Source organism: Alternaria viburni, assembly GCF_023758015.1.
Source record: "Alternaria viburni strain BMP 2772 chromosome Unknown scaffold_13, whole genome shotgun sequence".
In the NCBI taxonomy this organism is placed as follows: domain Eukaryota; kingdom Fungi; phylum Ascomycota; class Dothideomycetes; order Pleosporales; family Pleosporaceae; genus Alternaria; species Alternaria viburni.
In genome coordinates this window covers 1,009,196-1,025,902 of record NW_026055782.1, presented here as the reverse complement: position 1 = coordinate 1,025,902, position 16,707 = coordinate 1,009,196, and the positions used below count along the sequence as shown (strand labels likewise).

At 53.8% G+C, this 16,707-nt stretch overlaps 4 protein-coding genes across 4 annotated transcripts; all 4 read left to right on the top strand.

The window, feature by feature from the left end:
* Window positions 1-1,554: 1,554 nt before the first annotated feature.
* TEF1 (translation elongation factor EF-1 alpha) lies at window positions 1,555-3,257 on the top strand (the record flags this gene model as incomplete). Its single annotated transcript, XM_049355616.1, has 4 exons — window positions 1,555-1,625; window positions 1,682-1,737; window positions 1,962-2,081; window positions 2,136-3,257. Coding segments are annotated over 4 exons (1,369 nt in total), but the record flags the coding sequence as incomplete, so codon positions are not given.
* Window positions 3,258-4,061: 804 nt separating this feature from the next.
* Window positions 4,062-5,618, top strand: J4E79_006746 (uncharacterized protein; the record flags this gene model as incomplete). Its single annotated transcript, XM_049355615.1, has 1 exon — window positions 4,062-5,618. The coding sequence occupies one exon, from the start codon at window positions 4,062-4,064 to the stop codon at window positions 5,616-5,618; it is 1,557 nt and encodes a 518-aa protein (XP_049210288.1).
* Window positions 5,619-6,959: 1,341 nt separating this feature from the next.
* J4E79_006745 (uncharacterized protein) lies at window positions 6,960-10,608 on the top strand (the record flags this gene model as incomplete). The annotated part of the gene is made up of 3 exons (XM_049355614.1): window positions 6,960-7,177; window positions 7,254-10,258; window positions 10,310-10,608. 3 exons carry the CDS (start codon window positions 6,960-6,962, stop codon window positions 10,606-10,608), a joined length of 3,522 nt encoding a protein of 1,173 aa, XP_049210287.1.
* Window positions 10,609-12,672: 2,064 nt separating this feature from the next.
* Window positions 12,673-13,517, top strand: J4E79_006744 (uncharacterized protein; the record flags this gene model as incomplete). Its single annotated transcript, XM_049355613.1, has 2 exons — window positions 12,673-12,703; window positions 12,787-13,517. The coding sequence occupies 2 exons, from the start codon at window positions 12,673-12,675 to the stop codon at window positions 13,515-13,517; spliced, it is 762 nt and encodes a 253-aa protein (XP_049210286.1).
* Between the last annotated feature and the right edge of the window lie 3,190 nt (window positions 13,518-16,707).

Genomic DNA, 16,707 nt, shown 5'->3' with positions numbered 1-16,707 from the left:
GAGACAGGTTGTAAGGTTGGCACGTTTCGTTTCGGATGCGTGGCGGAAAGTCGTGGTTCGGTTTCGTCAATGTGGACAAGCGAGCCTAGAGAACGACGCAGCGACAGCTCCTTGAAGCCTTTGAAATCTGAACATTAGCCATCATCATGTTTGTATCATACCATACAAATCCTGGTAATAGTGTGAAGAGAACCGGCCAAACTGGCGGATGTATCGAATACGGTGAGGGTCCGATGCTACTTCGTATTCCCAGCTCCTTCTGATACACATGGCCTCGCTTCATAGTAGGAGAAATCTGAACAGGGCTGCAGCCTACATCAAGATAAAACTTTGCAAAGTAGGTGACCCAACATCAACGTAGGCCCCAGGCTTTTCAGATTTGCTCCCTCCATGAATAAGGCGGCCCGTGCAAACAAGCTGAATGTCATGTCTTGGGGGGCCAGCAGGATTATCGGTGAAGCTTTGGGGGTCTACCATTCCTCGGAATCAGACTGAAACGCTCGTACCGTGTCGGGATGCCGATAGATCCCCTTGTAGCGGGGTTTCTTTGAGCAAGACCACTGAGTGATGTAAGGGGCAGTGGAATATCCAACTGCGGTACGTCCGGCAAGGGGCGGCGTTGAACAGCTCAAAGGACGGTTCCACGATAGTTGGGCCCTCTGATACTGGGCGTCTGCGATAGCGCGTGTGAGTCAAACCAGACCCATTGTTCTGGCTCCATAAGCATCAATGCCCAAGGTAGCGGTAAAAGCAATAGAGGGAGTGGCTAGCAGCGGAGAAAGGAAATTGAACACGGTGGTGTGCAGGATCTGGGTGGTACCATCGACAAGGCCACAATAGACTCCGCTTGTAGTGGGGCTGGGTACACGGTATGATGGCAATCTCAGTACCCCGCCAAAAGTTTTGCAGTGCGGCAAAAGTGACACCGAGGTGGTTTCAGCGCGAAGGCTGCATGCTGGATTATTCTCCAGGTAAAGTGAATCGAGAATGAAGGTAACAATCGAGCCTTGTGCAAAAGCAAAAGCTGTAGCGCGTAGGTGACGCGGGTCAACTGGTACGAAAAGGGCTGATGGACAGCAATGACGATGCACCAAAAGACTCGCGTGAGGCAACTGCGGCTGTGGCGAGCTCACGGTAGGCGGTCAGGGCGGTTGGAAGGGCTCCATGGCATGTGGGCCAATGAACAGGACCCGTTTTGCCTCTTTCACAGTCGAATTCGTTGCAAGTGAAGGAGTTTTCGTAGCCCAACGGGGGGCTAGCGCCTAAAACTAGCACGGACCCACTCAGCCCTCCAAGTATATTAGCAACACCCAGCCCCTCCATCGCTCACTTTTTCTTCTTCGTCCAACTCATACCTTACACCGCGCGCTGTAAATCTGAGTATCAAACAACTTCCCCTCACCACCACCAAAGCAAACTACACAACACCGCCAACATGGGGTAAGTTATCTCCCCCGCCTTCTGCCCCAAGTCTCTGGAGCCTCAGCATCGCCCACTCCAGCAGCCTAGGCCGCCACCTCCATCCTCAGTACAGCTCACTAACAATGTCTGCAGTAAGGAGAAGATGCACATTAACGTGGTCGTTATCGGCCACGTCGACTCCGGAAAGTCCACCACCACCGGCCGTAAGCCCTCCCTCTCCGAACGCCTGCGGGGTCACACAACTTACAATGGAATACAGACTTGATCTACAAGTGCGGTGGTATCGACAAGCGTACTATCGAGAAGTTCGAGAAGGTACGGCATCACTCTCCTTTCACATGGGCATCCGCGACCGTCCAGTGCACCTTTGAGCGCTCTGCCATTTCCGGCTTATCGCGATGAGGGGCATTTTTGGGTGGTGGGGTTGTGCGAACTTTTACGCGCTAGCGCTAGTCCGCATGCGGCTTTCGCGAACCCCAACACCATGACGCACATCCAATTTTCCCAATTCGGCTTCAGTCTGCTAACAAGCCTCACAGGAAGCCGCCGAACTCGGTAAGGGTTCCTTCAAGTACGCATGGGTCCTCGACAAATTGAAGGCCGAGCGTGAGCGTGGTATCACCATCGATATCGCTCTCTGGAAGTTCGAGACTCCCAAGGTAAGCTTCGGCTCTACAAGAGGCTTGTGACGTTCACTGACTTATTAATTCAAGTACTACGTCACTGTAATCGACGCCCCCGGTCACCGTGATTTCATCAAGAACATGATCACTGGTACTTCCCAGGCCGACTGCGCTATTCTCATCATTGCCGCCGGTACTGGTGAGTTCGAGGCTGGTATCTCCAAGGATGGCCAGACTCGTGAGCACGCCCTTCTCGCCTACACCCTCGGTGTCAAGCAGCTCATCGTTGCCATCAACAAGATGGACACCACCAAGTGGTCCGAGGAGCGTTACCAGGAGATCATCAAGGAGACCTCCAACTTCATCAAGAAGGTCGGCTACAACCCCAAGCACGTTCCCTTCGTCCCCATCTCCGGCTTCAACGGTGACAACATGATTGAGGCTTCCTCCAACTGCCCCTGGTACAAGGGTTGGGAGAAGGAGACCAAGGCCAAGGCCACTGGTAAGACCCTCCTCGAGGCCATCGACGCCATCGACCCTCCCAGCCGTCCCACCGACAAGCCCCTCCGCCTTCCCCTCCAGGATGTCTACAAGATTGGTGGTATTGGCACGGTGCCCGTCGGTCGTGTCGAGACCGGTATCATCAAGGCCGGTATGGTCGTCACCTTCGCCCCCGCTGGTGTCACCACTGAGGTCAAGTCCGTCGAGATGCACCACGAGCAGCTTGTCGAGGGTGTTCCCGGTGACAACGTCGGCTTCAACGTCAAGAACGTCTCCGTCAAGGAGATCCGTCGTGGCAACGTTGCCGGTGACTCCAAGAACGACCCCCCCAAGGGTGCCGAGTCCTTCAACGCCCAGGTCATCGTCCTCAACCACCCTGGTCAGGTCGGTGCCGGTTACGCACCAGTCCTCGACTGCCACACCGCCCACATTGCTTGCAAGTTCTCTGAGCTCCTCGAGAAGATTGACCGCCGTACCGGAAAGTCTGTTGAGAACTCTCCCAAGTTCATCAAGTCCGGTGACGCCGCCATCGTCAAGATGGTTCCCTCCAAGCCCATGTGCGTTGAGGCTTTCACTGACTACCCTCCCCTCGGTCGTTTCGCTGTCCGTGACATGCGTCAGACCGTTGCCGTCGGTGTCATCAAGTCCGTCGCCAAGGCCGACAAGGCTGGCAAGGTCACCAAGGCCGCCCAGAAGGCTTCCAAGAAATAAGCGCTCTCTTCTTGGGTTGCTTGTTTCTCTTCTTTCGTCTCTAGATACCTGGTTCTGGGGATGTGGTTGCTTCGGAAAAGCTGTGATGACTTTTGAAACGTGTCATGCATAACGGTCTGGGGTCCTGGCGTCGTCCTTCCATAGTTTCCATAATGATCTGAATGAAAACATGGGTGGGATATGAACAATAACACTTCTTCTGCACTCGTGAGTGACTTGATGGTGTCTTGACTTACCCCTTCCTAGACTGTCCTTCTTCCCTCGCCTGACTTGGTCCACCCGTGTCAACCATCTTCGTTGAGATTCCTACCTGGCGTGGCTACAACTCGTGTCAACTTCTACAAATTTATCATGATGCTAGACGCATACATCAACTTAGGGACTGTCTAGTTGTCAGAATATAATGCCATGTATGCGGCACGCATCGTAGTCACCTCTAGTGCTCCAAGAACCAAGGCCGGTCTTGTCGTGGACCTGAGCTCAGAAGGGGTTGAGGTTCACCGTGAAGACCACCCTTATTCAAGGGAAATGCCGAGCACCCTGGAGCCTACGTTGACGTCGGATCATCTACTTTGCATGTTTTCATATTGATGTAGGCTGCAAACTTGTTCAGGATTTTGTCCTTGTGGGAAGACATGGCCGCGTTGGTGCTTGAGCCAACACCGTGGCTGGTTGATAGCTTCAAGGAACGACCCACTGTTTTGGATTTAGCGCTGGCCATCACTTCCGAGGTTGCTAACCGCATGCAAGTCGCCATTGCTCTACGTCCTCACGTCACGAACTCCCAAGGTCTCTACAAGAGCAATGTCAGCAGACCTCTTTGCAGAATTTGGAGCAGATCCGCCTCCCGTTCAACAGCAATCGCAGCCTGCACCCGGCACCAAAACAAGTGCACCCGCTGCATCAGACTTCAACTTCTTCAACGGCCTGGGTAACACCCCGGGTTTAGCAACACCGTCGCAGCAACCTCGTTCAACGAGCAACACCCAGGATTTTGGATCGAATTGCGAACAGTCATCTACTATCGAAGACAATGACGACTGGGGCGATTTTGAGGGCGGCTCATCTCTCGAGCCCGCTCCTGCAGCCAAACATGACCCGTTCGCATTTGCACCACCTCCGGCCGCCCAACCGCAATCAAATGCATGGAACATCACCTCAAAAACCCACGATCCCTTTGCATTCGCATCGCAACCATCTTCGCAGCCGCTAGAGCAGACATGGAATCGAGCGCCGGTTGTGAAGGCCAAGAAATCAGCCGACCCGAGCGTTTTGTTCGACGCGGAGGATGATCTTGATGATGATGATGACTTTGGCGATTTTGAAGGCGAACAAGAGAGTAAGACGCAATCTACGGCACCCGTGGCATCGTCTTCGGCGATTTTGGACCTACTAGGCGACATGAGCATAGCACAGGCTCAACCACCCAGCACGAGTAGTAGAGATACTGCCAACGCAAGTCGGAGTTCAAAGCCTCAAGCGACAACGAACAAGAAACTTAACACAGGCTTTGGTGCTGTTGCCAAACCAAAGCAACCCGTGCCGTCACCCGCAGTGGCTCAAGAAGATGACGGATGGGATGAATTCGATGACTGGGAGGCGTCCATTCCTAGTAAAGCACCGAGCAAACCCGAAGCTGTGAAGTCGACCAACAATTCCGAAATGAAGATCACACCAGCTCCGATACTATCTCCTACAACAACAGATCCGCAGGCCGGCGAACTACCTCCTACAAACGTGCCACCGCCCGGCGTGTTACTGTCACTTTTCCCTTCTCTCTTCGCCGAAGCACAGGAGAAGTTATTCAAGCCCATGGCAGCCCAACCTTTGCCTATGAGAAACAAGCTACTGGCTGAGCCCGCGACAATTGCCTACCTTCAGGGCTATCTTATCCTCGGGAATGTCGCGGCGCATATCATTGCAGGCAGGAAACTGCGCTGGAAGCGAGACCAGCATCTATCTCAAGGCATGCGAATCGGCCCAGCGTCATCACGAGCAACTTCGGGGATGAAGTTAACGGGCATCGACAAGGGCGAAAACATGAAAGAAGAGCGAGAAGTTTCCGATGTGGTTAGAAGCTGGAAAGAGCAGGTTGGGCGACTGCGGCATGTCGTGTCTGGCGCAAATCAAATCAAGGCGGGCACTCTAGACCGTGGACCAGACTTGCAAGAGACGATGCCAGTTAAGACACTCAAGCAGTCCGAGGGTGGTATTCCTGCACGACAGCCCTGTATGCTGTGTGGATTGAAACGAGAGGAAAGAGTGACTGCAGCGGACATGGCCACGGACGATAGTTTTGGCGAGTGGTGGATTGACCAGGTCAACATGCATCGAGGTGTGTCTATGAAACCGCCGTTATGAAGACGATTGCTGACCCTAGAGTAGGCTGTAGGAACTTCTGGAACCAGCACAAAGACACACTTCGACACCATTGATGACCTGAAGTCCCCGGATATCGAGGGTGAATGCATGGGTACAGCACACGGCATGCACAGGATAAGTGTTCAGCCAATGGTGTCCTCCGGGGTATGCGGAGCTAATCACGGTGGCCGCAACCTGCACGACTTTCTGCATGATGAGCAGAGAATTCAGAGGCCTCCATTGAACAAGTGACATCTGTTACTTTCCACCTTCACTGTGCATGTTGTTGCTGGGTGCCGGTAGTGTATATAGTGTTGTTCAGGGCATGCTATGACGACATGAACGTAGGCTGGATTGGCGGAACGTTTGCTCTCTGCGCAAAGTGATGGAAGAGGCGGCAGAGCAGCACATGTCAGAAGGAAGGCTAGCGGAGGCTTGTCGGACGGATGATGACAGGTCCGGCTGGGGAAGCTTGTGGGACAAGTGGGATGCGCCGCAAGAAGCATTGTACATGGCAAGCATGGTAGAGACTAGGTTTCAGCTGGGCAAAGCAGATTTGGAGTCTTGTGCAACCTTGACGTCTAGCGTGCGGTGAGGCAGGCGTGGAGGATGATGATGGTGTCCCGCCCCGGTCTATGGTAGATCAGATCTCTGGTAGCGTCGAGGGCGGGTGCATCGTCTGTGCACTTCGCGGGGCCAGCGTAGGCGCAATGCAAATAACGCCGTTGCCGTCTCAAGTCGCATCCATAGTGCGGGCGACGTAACTACATGCCATTCACTGTACACGCCCACTGATCACCGTTGACTCTAGTCCGCTCCACGCGTCGCATTTCTTACTGAACAGCCGCTTCCGTCGCAGGTGATATCCGACCCAAGCCCCATCAGCCCTGCATTCCCCGCCAAAGCCTTTGCACCACCGCCCGCCCGCGCATCTTGCACCCGTACCCCAGAAGCGATACCGCCGCCGCCCCCAACGCGACACCGGGTCAGTACACATTGACTTGTGTGCCTGTAGACCAAGACTGGCCCTCTCGTCGTCATTCGCTGCGCGTAGTCTTACCGAGCCGAGACTTGTGCCCAGGCCTGGGAACAGGCGCTCGTACGCCTCAGGGAATGAGCAGGCCAAATGATCATGGTACGTCAAGTGACCCTCTGCCCCGAGTCGTGATGCCCGCGACTGCCTCCACGGCGTCTGCCTCTGCCACCGGCGAGATATGGCCCGCTTTGTAAGCTTCACCGCTCAATGCACCCGTGGACTGCGAGAGGGACGGCACCGGGCTGCCGCAGTAGATAATAGACACCCGCCTTGCCTGCCACCTGGACCAGCTGCTGCTCTTCTGCATGGATCTGCTTGCTGACGCCCTCACCCCGCCAGGCTCTCTACCAGAAGAAGCACCCTTCGACTCGTTCGCACAGTCGCAGCACCTCTCCGAATATGCCCCGCTGGTCAAGACGAAAAGCACATCCAGCCTGCTGAGCTGGCGGACGGGGCCGCCGCCACCCATCGACACGGCCAAGCGCCTGAGCATCGATGCAGGGCAGCTGGACCGCATGGCCAGGTGAGTGCAACGTGCGAGAGGCTGGGCAGGCAGGAGCTTCCTCCGCTTCGTGGCTAACGGCTGACACATGCTCCAGGTCGCCCATTGTGTCTGAGCATGAACACGGCTTAGGGTCTTCAGGCCTGCGTCGCATTCGCCAACAGCCAGGCCCACGGCAGCTGCAGACGACCCAGCGAGCCGCTTCGTTGAACATCGCGACTCCGCCAGTGTCGAGGCACCCCTCAGAGTCCACGCCCACAGCGCCCGCGTCACCGACCTTCGCCTTCGGCGAGGACCTCACTCGTTTCCCCTCCGAGTCCCTGCACTCGTTCTCCTTCGCGACCCAATCCGAAGAGTTTATACACAACCGCCAGAATGTTCTGAAGCGCTCCATTGAGTTCATGCGAGACAGGCTGGGCTGGGCTGCGACCAACCCCGGCATAGCCAACGCTCAAGCTAAACTCAGCGGCGATCAAGAAGTGCAGAGTATGATGGAGCTCCTTACCCGGGCAAACCTCATAGGTCAAGACGGCACAGGAGCCCATGGGCTGGGTGCGTTGGGCCCAGTGACAGGGCCCGCCGACATGTCTGGCGAGAACCCATTCGAGAAGGGATTCACAGTCGATCGATCAGTCAGCCCAGAGAGCATGCTCGAAGCAGCGAGACCCCCAGTACACAGGGCGACTACAATCGACGTAGCCGACAACAGCAGCACGTCAGACTCTCGAGAGGGACGAAGCTCATCGAGTACCGATTTGACCTCCGACGCGTCGAGCACACGCGTAGCCGCAGCCTCTCCACCTCCACCGTCCTCGCAGCCTGCACGACCCCAACGAGCCGCACTGAAACGTACCCTCACCGATGTCGCGCCTCTTACGATACAAAGTCAGCTCCACGATGCCCTTGCACAGCCATACCGGGTCGGAGACCAGGAGAAGATCGGAGACCTTGTCTCTCCCGCGAGCATACCGACTCTGCCACCGAGTTTCAGCAATGCACCAGGGCCTCACTCTGCGGGCTCAGCGCCGCATGGACACGGGAGCCGACACGCCCCAGCCGCACAGGCCATCTTTACTACCGAGACAGACACACCGTGGACTATCACATCCGCAAACGACTTGGCATGCTTGGTATTTGGAGTGACAAGGGCGGAGGTCCGTAAGCTGGGCATCCTCGAGGTCGTGCGTGAGGACCGCAGGAAATGGCTCGAGAGCAAGCTGAAGGATCCCGAAAGTGGCTCGAAGAACGCGCCGTCTGGAGTATCGGCTGCCAACAACAATCTGAAGGTCGGCAGCGGTGTCACAGCGCGGTTACTGAGCAAGGCTCCATCACGAGTGACAGCTGCGAGGAAAGCACAAACCGACGACGGCAGTGGATCTTCATACTACAACGCGAAGAAGACCGGCAAGCTCAACCATGAACACAAGGGCTCAAGGGGCGTCCTACTCTGTGGAGACGTTATTCCGATACAGAAACGCGACGGCTCGACTGGGTCGGCCAGCTTGTGGGTCAAAGAGAAGCGGGGCAGTCTCATATGGGTGCTTGAAGAGATCGCCGAAGACGTTGTGTACATCACGGTCGACGAAACAGGCTGCGTATCCAAGGGCTGGGGCGCAACGGAAGCTGTCTTCGGGAGCGACCGGTTACGGAGGGGCATGGATCTCAAGCGTCTCATACCAGGTATACCACGACTCCGAGGAACAAACACTGGAGTACTAGACTACGACTCCATTGACGAGTTCCGCAGCTACACAGCTCGCACGTCGAACAGCATCAATATACCCGTGACTGTGGAAGCCTTGCCTGGCGAACCTACCTTCCGCATATCTAGCTTCCCTCACATCGCCGGCATCATTGTCCTATCGTCCGACGACCTCAAAATTACGAGTTCCAATTCCGTGTTCTCCGCGGCTCTGTTTGGGCAGCCGCGACCTGAAGGTATCCACGTCAGCAAGCTCATACCCGCGTTCGACAGAATTTTGCACGTCATGACAGACGAGGACAAGATAGAGCTGGTTGACGGGATCGTTATTCCCGAACACAGCTTTCGTCGCGCACGAGCCCTGCTCGCAATGCGGGAAGGTAGTGCAGATGCCGCAGCCATCTTCCTGCGACCAAGTGGTCTGCCAGCCTTACATCGCGACGGATCAGAAATAATGGTTGACGTGCAAATGCGAGTTGTGAAGAGCGAAAAGTCACCCCGATTTGACGAGAATGTCATTGAAGAGGAAGATGGGTCATCGAAACCAAACAAGGGTCCAGAGCTGGTCTACGCTTTGTGGATAACATACTCCAGGCAACTGCACGCTGCGAACCACGGTATCGGTCCAGTGACTCCCCTTATGTCACGGCCACCCTCACCCCGCCAACCAGAGCCAGGCCAGTCCAGTTTCTCCGTGCCACAAGAACCCGAATCACATCAATCGCAAGGAACACCGCCTACAGTTTCACTGCTCACACAGCAGATTCAAGAAGCCATGCGGCCTAATACTCCGCAACAATCTCAGAAAGGAGCCATGGCACCGCCGCCAGCACCTGCACAGGATGAGCCATCCCAGAAGAAGACTATCAACGATTTTGTAGTGTTGGAGGATATGGGCCAAGGCGCCTATGGGCAAGTCAAGCTATGTCGATACAAGAAGAACAGCAACAAGAAGGTTGTGATCAAGTATGTTACGAAGCGGCGCATCTTGGTCGACACATGGACACGAGACCGAAGGCTTGGAACTGTGCCGCTCGAGATTCACGTCCTGGACTATCTTCGCCGCGACGGCTTTAAACACCCTAACATTGTGGAAATGGCCGATTTCTTCGAGGATGACATCAACTACTACATCGAGATGATACCACACGGTCTACCGGGCATGGACCTCTTCGACTATATTGAGCTACGTGTCAACATGGAAGAGAAAGAGTGCCGTAAGATCTTTGTTCAGGTCGCAGAAGCGGTACATCATCTGCACACTAAAGCGAAGGTCGTACATCGAGACATCAAGGATGAGAACGTCGTCCTCGACGGTGAAGGCAACATCAAGCTCATCGACTTTGGAAGCGCAGCGTACATCAAAAGCGGACCCTTTGACGTCTTTGTTGGCACGATTGGTAAGTTTCCCGTCACTCTCGAATCCTTATAGTCATACTAACGCTCGTCAGACTACGCTGCCCCAGAAGTCTTAGCTGGAAAAGCCTACCGCGGTAAAGAACAAGACGTCTGGGCCCTTGGCATCCTCCTTTACACCATCATATACAAAGAAAACCCCTTCTATTCCATTGATGAAATCATGGATCATGATCTGCGCGTACCGTGGGTTATGTCGGAAGAGAGCATCGATCTTGTGCGACTGATGCTAGATCGAAATGTGGAGAAAAGGATTACCATCAGCATGGTGCTCGAGCACCCTTGGTGCAAGGGCGCTGGTGCTGGCAGTGGTGTGGTTGGAGAAGCCGCTTGAGGGCCAAAACACATGGGAACGAATATATGGAACGACTTTACGATCTTTTGCATGCGGCTGGACTAGGACTGGTTATGGGATGGATAAGGTCAGGCGCACTGCTATAGAGCGCTTCTCCTACTTCGAGTTACACACATTGTTCGCAAAATTGCGCCATAGCATTACGGCATTGTTTGGTAGGGCGAGAGATGGAAAAAATGAATACCCAAGATCTTTGTTTTCGCATATTTTTCTTTGACAGGGGTTGTTCTGTCTGGGAACACGGTGACGCGATAGCTCACGGGCGCCGATCTGCGGGAGGCTGGTTCCTTCCCCGTGATGACGTCTGGTATCGGCGACGAGCGACTCCTCACCACGACCTCTAACAGATCTCATCCAAAATACTATGGTCCATCATACTGGTCACAAATATCGCATACCGCCTGTCTGGATGCTTCCTGATGCGCACCGCCATCCCATGTCAGCGCCACGCTCAGTATAGCGTGGCAAGCAAACAGTACAACCCTCCATTTACTCAGCCTCAGGCGAGGCTGAGGTACCTATCCTCCCTGTCCCGACAACGACAGGCCTCGAGCCAATAGCAAGGCAACGCCACAGTCGTGCCACACGTTAGGCGTCCAGCCCAAGCCACGAACACCCTGTATCTCAGAATAGATTGAGTGGATGTCCTCGCGCGTCGTCGCGAACGTGTCTAGTTATTTCTATCCGCGGTCCACTTCCCATGTCCCATTGACGGTATCGCGATAGATACTTGGCGTCTAGACGTTGGTTTGAAGCACCCTAACATTAGTGCAGCGCTTCAACAACATGTTATCACCACCGCCTAAGAGTAAGGCCGCTAGTATATGGTCTTTTGATTCGGGGTACGGATCAGGCACATTGGAAGATGATGAGGGATTCCAGGTACAATCGTGCGCAATATCGTGTGTTGCGCAATTATTAACGCTGAGCAGATTGACCAGGCCGGAAGCTCCACGATCTATGGAACGTTGCCTACGTCCCCCAACCAGTCCGATCAGTCAAATCTTGGCGGACCTGTGAGTCTTGAACTGGGAGACGAAATTCGCGCGAGAGCAATCACCAACTCGACTGAGCCTCAGGCTACGGGAATCGACGTGTTCACGGCGAAAGTTCGCACTAGCGACGATTCATTGGTGCCGACGCAGAGTGATGGTATCGACTGCCTCCGATGTCAGCTTTGGAACATCATCAACCCCGACGGGAACATTAGATGCGATGACTGCACGAGTGAAGGATTCGAGACGCTTGAAGCTGTCCTAGGTACTGCTGAACTACCGAAGACGACGGCTGCGGCACTTCGACATGACGTTTTGAAGGTAACTCCGTCAGAAAACTTCTCCCAACCCAAGAGTACCGGGCGATGCTCTGCATGCGAGATCTCGGCACTCATTCACCCAGACCAGCCCGTCAGCTGTGCTTCTTGCACCCTAAACACGGGCTTGCTGTCTCCAACTCCGTCAGACCAGCCATCAAGAGTCAAACGTTCTTGCGCCCGACGGCCACCCACCAAGCTCGAGTCGCATGCGACGCGATGTTTGCAAGGATGGCTGAAAGAACACCGAAACGATCCGTATCCAGATACCGAGACCAAGCGTTCACTAGCCGAAAAATGTGGTATCACTGAGAAGCAGGTCAACACCTGGTTTACTAATGCGCGAGCGCGAAAAAGGGTCGTTGGTGCGAAATCATCTAACCCGGCCTCGGAAGATGAAGGGCTTCGGAATACTCGACTTTCTAGCGTAATATCCACGGCGCTGTCGCACCGAGACGCCTCATCAGGCCTGGAAGTACCATCTGATCGTCGGTATTCTGTCGCGTCTCATTACGCAGGTGACGACCCTAGCTACACGAACACAATCACATCTAGGCGAGGCAAGAAGAAGGATTATGGCCAGTCTGTCAACGTACCTACTTCGGTCTCCAAAGCGCAATCGCTTCTGGTCAAACCGCAACTTCCATCTGCCGATGATGTCGATAGCGAAACACAGACGTGGCAGTGCACCTTTTGCTACCAACATATCGCGCGCAAATCCTGGCGCCGACATGAGGAAACCCAACACCGACCGAAACGAAAGTGGACATGTTTGCTCACCGGCCCTAGCCTCACCATATCGTCTAGGTCAGATGCGTCTACGTCTTGTGTGTTCTGCATGGCAGCGAACCCCAGCGACAAGCACTTCGCCGAATGCCACCGCATAACTGAGTGCATGGTCAAGAACGAAAGCGAAAGAACGTTCCTGCGCCCCGATCACCTGCGTCAGCACGTCAAGAACTTCCACAAAGCGAAGTTAGACGAAACCATCCGCGATCTTTGGAGACGAGAAGGCCCAGATGGCCATGCCGTGGAGAACTGGGTTTGTGGTTTCTGCGCAAACGTGCTGAAGACTTGGGACGATCGTGAGACGCACATAGCATGCCACTTCAAAGATGGGTTAACAATGGCGGACTGGAAAGGGTATACAAGACTGGATGCTGAGGCGAGTAAGAAGAGGCCGACTTCGAGCGAAGGACGCCCGAATGTGCTCTCGAAGTTGGCACGGACGCTTACTTTCCGATCATCGCGTGAGCAGCACCACTTTGAGTCGCAAAGTCAGGCAGCCGATGCTTTCGATACTGCACTGGCATTCACCCACGCGCCTGAGTTGGATGCACCTCTGCTGCCGGAACTTGTCTTCGACGACTTCATGGCGGGCGTTGGTGACGGCGATTTCAATTACAGCGATACGATTCTTGCTGGCGCGTATGAAAACGACTTTGCTTCTGCTGCACGGCACGATTCCGTATTTCCAGACGAAGAAAATCCGGGGTTTGACTTTGGCGATTTGGCGGACGGGTTCGTCAACCAGGAGTTTGGGAATGGGGATGCATTTGGGTTGTGGTATCAATAGGCGGTACCCCGGCTTGCGATGCTTAGAGCGCGAGAACAGGGTTGAAGCTCGGGTGTCTGTTCTACCTACCCGGAGCGCAATAGAGACAGTAAATATCTCACAAACACGGCGACATTTATCTGCAAGCGAGATGCGCATATGGGAGAATTAAGCCTGTGAAGCGTGGAGCCACTGCAGCCACCTTTCCATATCCAACCATGACGTAGCGTCGAGCTTTTTCGGCCTAGCCAGATTCAGCAAAGTTCAATCTAGCTGGAGCCGTATCAATCATCCGCACCACCCACGACATCCTCCATCATTAGAGTCAAGAATGCATCATCGCGTCGCGTTCCGCCGAAACACAACTATTGCGACGTGACTGTCCGCGTCTGAGTCACGAAAGATTGTCGTAATCACCTCTGCACAGATCTCCAGTCCTGTACCGGATGCTGTGCTACACTCGTCGACTTCTCTCCAATCGGCAAATCGACGTTGCAAGCTACTCGGGAAATTATACGATTTTACCAACGGCTACCTTCGTGTTACTTGCTGAGCGACGATGATATCGATGAGTCAGTCCCTGAAGAACATGGTTCGGGGTCTATTAGCGCCCTGACCCCTCGCGCAATGTTGGCACGGCCTGTGGTTCGTTTCCATACTTGAACCGATGAGTCTTCCTAGCACACGAAATGAGGGAACAGCGTGACCTATATGTAGGTGCAGAGAACGTAAGAGGGTACTTATAACAGCAGTGTCTCATTCTAGTTACAGCCTCCATGGCTCCTGCAACACCAACGCCGATGCCGACCTCCAGTGTCGTGCCAAAGCACTATAGCACACAGCTCCAATCACCACTCTATCGTCTACCTCGCGAACTCCGGGATCAAATCTATGAGTACTACCTGTCTGAGGAAGATGGATATCACTACGATAGTTCGGTCAAGAAGTTCCTTTATCAGAGTCCTTCCACAACGCCCAAACCACTGGTGATACGACTCGGTCTCCGAATAGCGTGTCGCATCGCCAGTGAGGAGATGAGGAGCGTTGCTCTTCCTCAGCTCAACTTCCATGGAGCGCAGTCAATGGAAGACGAAACCGGATACCAAGGACTCCATTCGCGGGCGGGCCGTTTCGAGTGCTGTAGGTACCACATCAACTAATCTCCCATTTTGAGCACTTACATTACCTTAGTATTGACTTACGTCGAGCGCCAGAGATGTCGCATGCTCGTGCGTGTCGCGCCACTTTTGAAACATGAAGACTTTCTGGAGTTATGCACTCGCTATCCAACTGTCAAGACGTGGTTCAACGAACCTTTGCAGAGAGCAATCGCGAATCAAACAGACGAATTGGGCGGCGAAGACATCCTTGATCAGAACTTTAGCGACGCTCTTCACCGTGCGTTGGTTCTTGCAAAAACTCAATCCCCCTCAGAATTCGTGGACTTGGCCTGTGCCACGTTCGGCGTAGGTGCTTGCCCCGTTCGTCACACCGCAATGTTTCTGAAACGCCACAATCTTTTCGTGGAGAGTGCTCTCCCCGAAATAGTCCATTGGCAGCCCAGACCATGGTGCATCCCGGAGCACGGCGAGCTATCTAACATTGAGGCTCTGATCTGTCAACCCAGAGACTCGGATGTTGACCTGCACATAACCAAGGATGGAGATCGCTGCTTTCGGGATATAGCAGCTCACTCATGGGCCACGCGTCAGCGGTGGTATTTCTCGGCTGCGGCTGTAGCAATCGACTTCTGTAAGCCGATCTGAACCTTTATACAAGCACAAGCTGCTAACATAGGCAGTACAACGTTCGTCGAAACAACAGAGAGAGAATATGCGCACCGTGGTCCTTAGAGAAGATTTCAAAGCTGTATCCCGCCCAGAGTCTCATGGTCGCGGTTTTATCCCCTTCTGTCTCGAATGTCCGAAGCTTCGCATCGTCAGACGAATCGGCCTTATGAACAACTTACTGCCAGCTTCCTTCTCTCAACCAGCAGCTCATCAACGCGATATCATTCTCGCCAGCCATTGCCTTACTGTGCTGGTCTCTTGGATTGAAGAAGCCATTTCGTTAGCTTCACAAGGGATGCCAGCACATTCCTTGGAGCTGGTCATCGACGGACATTGCGAAGAATCAATGGAGGCCTGGAAGTTACTAAAACACGCAGCAGCTACCCAAGAGGCTCTACTCAGGCAGTGTCGAGCAAACGGGAAACAGCCGAGAGCAAGACCGGCACCACTAGATTACGACTCTCCTTTCACCGGATCATGGAGCCTTCCTGCAGGGTTTGCACAAATGATTCGAGACATTGTCAAAGGTAAGTCTCCTGTCCGATATGACGGGGATGTTGGCGAGCTCTGGAATTCGGAAGAATTCTACATGGAGCGGGAAGCCTGGACAGAAGATGATTGGGCAGATGAATGGGAAGGACAAATGTCACGAGTAATCTCAACACAAGGGTGGCCGTCAATTACCAGGAAGTACTGCCATGAGCCTCAAAACTGAGTAAACTTGCATACGCTGCAGTCAGGCTCCACGTCATTAGTCTTTGGGGTTCCTTACGTAGCTTGAGAAAAACACTATGCCGATTGTCTTTTTGGCGTCTGGGGGTTCCCCAGCAGGGTTTGCACGAATAATTCGAGACATCGCAGAACGTAAATCTATGGTTTACTACGATGGGGAAGTTGGTGAGCTCTGGGATGAGGAAGAGTTCTTTCAGCAGCGAAAAGATCGGACAGATGATGACTGGGAAGAGGATTGGAAAGTGAAGGTTACATTTACGGAGGCTATCGCCACGGACTGCTGGCCTTCTATTTTCGACAAGTACAATAACCGGTCAGAGGTTTGAGCAAAAACGGTCACCGCGCGCAATCATTAGCTGCCGCGGTGTCTTTTATAAAGTAGCTCTTGAACTCATTGTATCCAAAATACTCGTCAGCCCACTTCACACGCATCGTGTATGTTAGAAGTCTTGTACACATCATCTCCGTATTGTGGGGCGGCCACCACCGCTTCTGCCGTCATATCATGAATAGGTTGAATTGAACCTTTTTTTCGGTCAACGTCGATCATCTGCTGATAAGAAGTGATTAAATCATATCAGGCCTCTAATCATAGAACGTTGTGGCTCTCTGGACCCATCCTCAAGCATGAGTCATGGCGCCATCCTAAACTTTGGTAGGGGTTCGCCGCGAACTTGTGCGAGCCACGG